Source organism: Pygoscelis adeliae, unplaced genomic scaffold (genome assembly GCF_000699105.1).
Source record: "Pygoscelis adeliae isolate BGI_AS28 unplaced genomic scaffold, ASM69910v1 Scaffold487, whole genome shotgun sequence".
Taxonomy (NCBI): domain Eukaryota; kingdom Metazoa; phylum Chordata; class Aves; order Sphenisciformes; family Spheniscidae; genus Pygoscelis; species Pygoscelis adeliae.
Genome location: NW_008825078.1, coordinates 286521 through 293841, shown reverse-complemented (window position 1 = coordinate 293841; position 7321 = coordinate 286521). Strand labels below are relative to the sequence as shown.

Here is a 7321-nt window from a genome sequence, read left to right as displayed (position 1 = left end):
AAAGGAAGAGAATCTGCAATTTGTTTGTCATTTAAAACGTGACCATAAAGAATCCACCAGTGTCCATCTATACCTCTCTCAGTCTGTGGCTGCTTTGGCAAAAGAGTAAGTAGCAGGTTGTAACGTAAGTGTCATTTTACTGGAGAACCGTCAAGAACAAGCTTCTGGCTCCCTGGCTGAACAATAACCAAGAGGCAGGCTGACACTGAAGGACTGTGGTTAACAAGATGCAGCTGAAACCTCTTTTCTCTTCTGTGACCTGTGTTTAAAGCAGTGCAGCCTGCGTATACCCCTGGTATTTTCTGGAGAACGTAAGAAACAAAGGAACCCTACAGACATTTGCCAGTTTCCAGATGGAAGAGGTGGAACTGGCAACAGTCCAGAAGAGGCAGAAGGATATTGAATATTTTTACTCTGTATTTTAAGACATCATCTGCCACTTCTCACATCTCACATCTCACCACGATGACAGACAGCCCAGCCAACAGTGCTCAGGAGAAGGATAAACAGTCACTACCATCCCGAGATATTTTTGCAGACAGACCTGGGTAGCTCGCACCCGAGAGCTCTGCAATTACCAGAAAACCCGACTAACGTGGACAATTCCAACAAGCCAGGGGACAGTGCAGCCCTCCCAGGGACGTCGGAAAATCAGTTCTGGTCTGGGAGAAACAGGCGCCCTTGCCTACAGCTCTTCAGCGTGGGCTGTCAGCACACGTGCTCCCCCACGGGTGGGCTTCACCCACATGCTCACCCACGGTAGTTTCTGAAACACCGCCCAAGCTCCAGGTGCACAAGCCCGGCAGCAGCCCTGCCTCCACGGGCAGCCTCTCCCAGCCAGCCATCCCTGACAAGTCCCACACTGGCCCTGTCGGCCCTGGGGCCACTCTGCCACAGACGGGCACAGTTGGCCATCCCGGCCAGTCTCCGACCTGGGTGGGACAGGCCCGTCGGTGCTCCCGCAGAGGCAAGTTCCTCCGCAGCCTACAAAAGGCGTCCCGGGGATGGAGGAGTATCCTCGGTCCCTGCACCGCGAAAGCCCCAGCGTGCCTCCCTTTTTGGGCAGAGGCGAAGACAACCGAGAAACTTCTCCTCACCCAGGGGACAAGCAACCGCCGATGATGCAAGGGGGAAGGGGTGGTGCAAGGGAGGGCAGCCCCGACATCCCCCGACAGCAGCGGAGGACCCTCCCCACAGCAGTCAGAGAGCGGGATCGCTCCAGCTGTGCCTCCATGCCAAGAGCGCTCCCAAAGGGGACACCGCTGTCCCCACACCAGGCCCACTCACCCCGCCAGGTAACAGCACGGGCTGGGACCCTCCTGCCATTGCCCAGGCGAAGCCTGAGGGCACGCACTGCTCCAGGCTCTGCCCACCCTCTCAGTGGAGGGGGCAGCCGAACCACGGGCAGTGCGCACACTCCCACAAGCCGGGAGCCCACAGCTGGGCACAGCAGCACTGCAGCCAGCGGCTCCCGAGGACCTCGATCTTCCCTGGCACTCTCAGCAGGAGATGGCAGGAAAACAGCGGGTGGCCTGACAAGGACCAGCAAGCACCTGGCTGGGAGCCTGAACGTGGTGTCAGCTTAGCTCACGAACAGGACTGTCTGTAGCTGAAAGCCAGCCATCGCATTCAGGCCTCTGGGAAACTTGAGCATGGACAGGTTTCATGTCTGAACCACCTTCTCTGGCGTTGGTAACTTCCCAGCACGCAGGGAGCTCACACCTCACTCTGCCCCCTCACTGAAGCACCAACAGCCACATGCTTCTCAAGGGCAGCTCCAGCGCAGGACAACATGTCCTGCCAGAGCACAAAGTCCAAAAGCTCAGGCCAGAGCAAACTTGCTCAGGCAGGCAGGTGACCCCCGCCACCCACAGGCTGTGCCGCAGGGGATGTCCCGGAGCCTCTCCACGAGCGTGTGGGTACCAAGGTGCAAGCGGTGGAAAGGAACTGCCGTTCTCCTGTGGCAGAGAGAGACAGAGATGCTTCAGCGCTGTTGGGGGGCAGAAAGGACTGTTCAGGCCCTGCAGAGTCCTGATGGGTGGCACAAAATGCTCCTATTGACTCTGGCGATCTGGAGCCGATACCGAAGCGTCTTGTAAGTTGGAAGATATGACCCATACCCTTATTACACTGTCCATCTTCAGCCTGGTCATGAATAAAATCATTCAGCTACTCTAGCACAGTACTATTTTCCAGTTTCCGCCTCTCCACAATAACAGAAAATCACTCTGGAAACCACTTCTCCTCGAGATGCCAAGCCTGAATTTGCCATGACTATACTCAGTGAGATGCTCATCTGCTGCCACAACATAATCTTCCAGGAGGGCCCTCAGAGACAGAAGGCTGAAGCACAGAAGAGCCTCCAGTGTTGAACAACAGGGAAACAACGTTGGCCGGCAGCAGCCTGGCAAGCCAAGATCAACAGGCTGTCTCCAAGGGAGCCGCACTAGGAAAGGCAGGATGGAAAAAGGGAGGCTGGAGGGAAATCCTGGTTCACAGCTCTCGTACATCCACAGATGCCCGGTTTGGTGTGCCAAGGCACTCCAAAAGGCAGTACTGGTAGGAGCACCAGCACTCCACAAGAGCCGCCACTGCGGAAAGGGGCTGACAGCACCGTAGCAGCCAGAATGAAGACGAGAGATCAGATTTGCCAAGACACAGTAACTTCACGTACTGAGGTGCAGGAAGCTTGGCAAAAGGCGTGCATTTGATCCCCTGCCAGTCTGGACCTCTCCAGGGAGCCCAGGAGAATGTCAGCAGGCATGCAGCAGCGCCTCTGGAGCAGAGGGAAGCCCAGAGGGTCACGCATGAGGACCATTAACAGCTCCACACCATGCTGAAGTCACGCAGAAGCAAATGAACGCTGCCAAGTATCACCTACAAGCACCAGAAATACAAGCTGCCTTGCTGTTGCTGAATACAGGAACTTTTTACCAGAAGAGTTCCTCAGCCTAGAGATCTCAGTAACAGCACTGCTTCAGCTTTCCTTGCTTTCTTGGGCTGCAGCAGGATTTGAGGGGGTGGCTGACAGGCCAAGTCAACGCCCCTCATAAATGTGGTATTTTTCATTTACCATCTGGAAGAGGCAAAGTCCGCCTTCCCGCAGCCCTGCCGCTCACACCAGCCAGCTCCAGAAGCACAGTGCCGCTACAGTAACTCGAGATCAGCGGCGCTGCTGGACTCCAACCACAGCCTGCATGGGTTTGACCCCCTCCCTCCCCGGGGCAGCTGAACAAACTCATAAATCTAAGCAGATTAAGGTTATTAGATGCTTGTGGCATAAAGGCGGAGGCACAACAGGCCATTCCCAGCAAGGCAAAAGGATGCAGACTTCATGGAGGAAGATGGGAACAGCAGCTACAGATGAGAGAGGATTCAGTGCCCGCCCACAGTGCTGTCCCTTCTGGGCAAGGGCTGGTCAAACCTGGCCCTCGGCACTGCTAACAGATCAGCCAAGGCTCATGTTTGTCTGAGAGCAGCACATACCAGCATCAAGCTGTTGGCTTTCCCGAGGGAACAGGAGGAGCTGTAGGTAAAAAGTCCTGCCAGAGCCTGTGAACAGGAAGGCTAGAGGCGGGGCGGGCTGCCACACAAAGACTTGCATTCTTCTCTCCCTGCATAACCCAGGGTAAGGGAAAACTGCTCCTTTGCAAGCAAACAACATTCAGCCTCTGGAGGTGCTGTTCCCCCAGGACCTCCCTTCGACCTTCATCTACCACTGAGCGCACAGACAGCAGATAAGCTAGAGAAATCGTCTCAGGCCACGAAGAAGCCACTGCCAGAGCACTGGAGCAAGATGACGCTGGAGGGACATGGTCCTATCTGCTCCAAAGTTCCCTTAGCTGGACCTGAACACAGAGCTACTAGAAGTCCACAGTCTAGGGATAAGGTACGTGGGCTTCAGACACTGGCACAGGTCCCTGCCCAGTGCACATAAGGTGCCACATCACCTGGCGAGGCACATCACCTGGCTTTTACTGTTGTGAACCACCTTTGGAGCCTGCACTTCGACAGGGAGGAGTCACAGGAGGAGCCTGGAAAAGGAACACCTTGCTTCCTACAAGGAGGTGCACAGCCTGCATGTGGTCATGAGGTTACATTCTCCAAACCAACACATGGGCGCCGGTAGCCAGCCATAGTGTGAGCAGGCGCAGGAGAAGAGTCCTGCTGAGCTCAGCATCCCCTTTCTGTTTTATAACCCAGTGACAGAAATGCACACAGAGGCTGCAAGCTTCTGCAACTGCAGTAACAAGGAACGTCTCAGTAGTCTCACAGGATTCGGCTCTTGACCCTACACTAACGCTACTGTCACCTGGAAAAAAGGAGCATCGGTGGGGAATGAAAAGATCAAGTGAGCGGCGAAGTCATGGAAGCAGCAGCCTGGGTCCCTTCTGTAAGCTGGCTCTAAAACCAAGTGCCTCAGGAGAAGGGCAGCAAGGGCACCTCACCCCGTGCCAGCAGCTACTAGGCCTGTACTCCAGCTAGGAAAGAGCTAACCAGTCTCCTCTCATCGTAAGAAAAACCTGCCCGTGGCTCAAAAGTCACCCCAGGGCAGATGCGCCAAGGTCTTGTCACCAAAAAGGTGTCCACAGGCCAGAGCCAGCTCTGTTCAGCAGTTCTGCTCCAAGAAAACACCTAAATCCGAAGCCCTAAAGGCAGAGGAGAAAAACTCACACCAGGTTTTGTAGTGGGATCCTACAGAACAGCCCTTCTGTGAGGGACACAGAAGAAATCCTGAAGGAGGCAAGGACCTACCTGATGATGGTGTGCATGCCTCGCACCTGCGGCGTGTTCTCCAGGACACTCAGTGTCTTTGGCAGGGGCTGCCCTTGGTGGGCAGAGGCCAGAGCTGCCCTGCAACAAGGAAGCAGTGATCAGAGCTGCACAGCACACGCGCACAGAGTCACTGTGCTGGACCCCCTCAGAGTAGGGCATAGCCCCCGACCGAAGGAAGACTCCTCCCAGAGAACCTACTGCACAGGCTGGACACCAGAAAGCGCTTGGCCTTCCCGCTCTGATCTCTAGGAAAGCCCCGCATCCGATACCAGGTATGAGACGCCAACGCAGTACCACCCCGCAGAACTGGGGCAAACCTCCCCTGACCACAAATCCAGCTGTCAGCAGCCTCCGCGCACACGAGCCTCTGCCAGCACCTGGGGAGCGGGAGCAGCTGCTCTGCACAAGCAAGACCTTGCTACGTGTCCTGGGACAGGGCTGCCTGGGCTGCACTGAGGTACGAGGACTGTCCTACTGAGGCTGCCTACACAGTGTCCCAGAGAACAGGGAGGAGGGTCCAGGGCACTTCTCCCATAGAAGGGAGCAGCCTGGGGCACTCCAACATTCAGGGCAGGAACCATGCTCCAGAAAGGGACAGGAGCAGCGCAGGGAGCCAGTCACACAAGTCAAGCATAGCTGCTGTGGGATGGGTTACGCAGGAGCCTGCAGCCACAGCGAGGCACCCCCCAAGAAACTGCATGCAGAGCAGCCATGCTCAGGCATCTCAGCAAAGCCGTGGCCAGCAGGGACAGAGAAGAGGCAGGACTCGGAGAAGAGCGGGTGCTGACAGCCCTCCACCCCCAGGCCCAGGAACCAGCCCCTCTGCGGCTGGCAGGGTCCTCACATACCTGACAGTGATCTCGCGCTGGGTGGTAGAGCAGAGTTATCCAGCGTGGCAAAAGGGGAAAGAAAGGACACCCAGTCACTGCACCGGCCAGGCACAGCCACCAGGCAGCCCCAGTCCACTCCCACCCCTTCTCCTGGAGCTAAACCAAGAGCAGGAAAACCACTGCTGGGCACAGCTGGGAGGCAAGGGCGGGCTGCCGAGGCGCAGCCAGGGGCAAGCGAGGTAGGGACAGCTGAGATCAGAAGAGCTGACTGGGACCAAGGGAGACAGCAGGCGAACGAGGCCAGGCCAGACCGCAAGTGCCAGGCGTCACTGCCAGGGCAGGTGCTGCACCCAGACCTGTCTCCATTTCCCCAGCCCCTGTGTCGCAGTTCTGTCTGCCCCGAGAGCTGCGCTAAGACCTTTTGTAAAGAGAGAGAGGCAACACCAAGAGCCTCTGGGTGCTCCAGGAGCACAGGGCTGTGAGCAGCCACATCCTCCCCTCTGCGTGCAGAATCCTCCTCGCCCGTGTTAGCAGCAATCAACCACACCTCACCTTCTCCAGCTGGCTGTGCACATGCTGCACAATGAGGTCCAGGGCCACAAAGTTCTCCCCACCTGACAGGAGAGCGGAGAAGCCAGGTCAGACACACGCTGACCCAACTCCATCCCAGGACACCCACTCCCGATGCTCTGGTCAGGTCTGCCAAACACAGCGCAGTCTCACCCCTGGGCACCACGATGTCGGCGACCTGCACGGTTGGCTCGATGTACTGCTCGAAGGCTGGCTTCACAAACTTGTTGTATTGCTTGATGACACCCACGATGTCGCGTCCACGTTCCATGATGTCACGTTGCAGCCGCCGCACCAGCCGGATGTCAGAGTCCGTGTCCACAAACACTTTCATGTCCAGGAGCTGGAAAACTGGGAGGGGTGAGCACCCCCTATGCAGCCCCCTGTCAGTCCTGCCTTGTTCCCCTCGTCCACGGCCCAGCCAGGTCTGACCACCCACGGCAATGGCACCCAGCGCTGCCTCCCCTGAAGCCTCTGACACGGAGGTGCTCTGCCAGCAAGCGGTGAGTGACCTCTCCCTCCGCAGCCCCCGGCCATCACCCTGCCCCAGCAGCACCGAGGGCTGGGCCAGGACAGTGCTCATCCCACCTGCAGCATACCACTGCACGCCTCCTCCCACGCCACGCACCGAGATGGGCCACCAGCCGCATCAGGCAGCAATACCTTCAGCAACTCCTTGTTTGCAAAAGCCAGTATCCCTTCAAACACAATGACGTTGGCCCCATACACCGTTTTCTGTGGGCAGATAAAAGCTGTACTCATCTTGCCCCCCTCACGCACACTGCAGCAACCCCAACACTCGGCACAGACAGCACCTCAACTCCTGACCCACGCTGGGCTCTCGCCACCCATGGGCGGAACTCCCCATGACCATCCTACATCACCCAACCTTTAAGGGCCCTTTTTATCAACCCTGCACTCGATACCCCAACCCTGCACTGACCCAGAACCCAGAGCCGTGCTCCAAAACCACAAACCTCTGCCCAAACCCAGCCCCCATCCTCCCTACACTCCTTCATACTCCGCACTGCAGCCTCTCCCCAAACTCTGCACTGGCCCCTGTTTCCATGTCCATCTCCGTGCCTCCGTGCTCCCTCCCTGCCTCTACACCCCCAATACCCCCCGAGTGACACTCCCACACCTGA

At 57.3% G+C, this 7321-nt stretch overlaps 1 protein-coding gene across 1 annotated transcript in view; it reads right to left on the bottom strand.

Moving 5' to 3' along the window:
* Positions 1-7251, bottom strand: part of LOC103919417 (uridine-cytidine kinase-like 1) — a 13632-nt gene extending 6381 nt beyond the window's left edge. The window contains exons 1-6 of the mRNA XM_009326917.1: positions 7198-7251; positions 6840-6911; positions 6330-6519; positions 6159-6220; positions 5625-5641; positions 4756-4854 (exon numbers count right to left, since the gene is read on the bottom strand). Of these exons, the coding sequence (XP_009325192.1) occupies positions 4756-4854; positions 5625-5641; positions 6159-6220; positions 6330-6519; positions 6840-6911; positions 7198-7251 (494 nt within the window). The remainder of the gene's footprint in view (positions 1-4755; positions 4855-5624; positions 5642-6158; positions 6221-6329; positions 6520-6839; positions 6912-7197) is intronic.
* Positions 7252-7321: the final 70 nt, after the last annotated feature.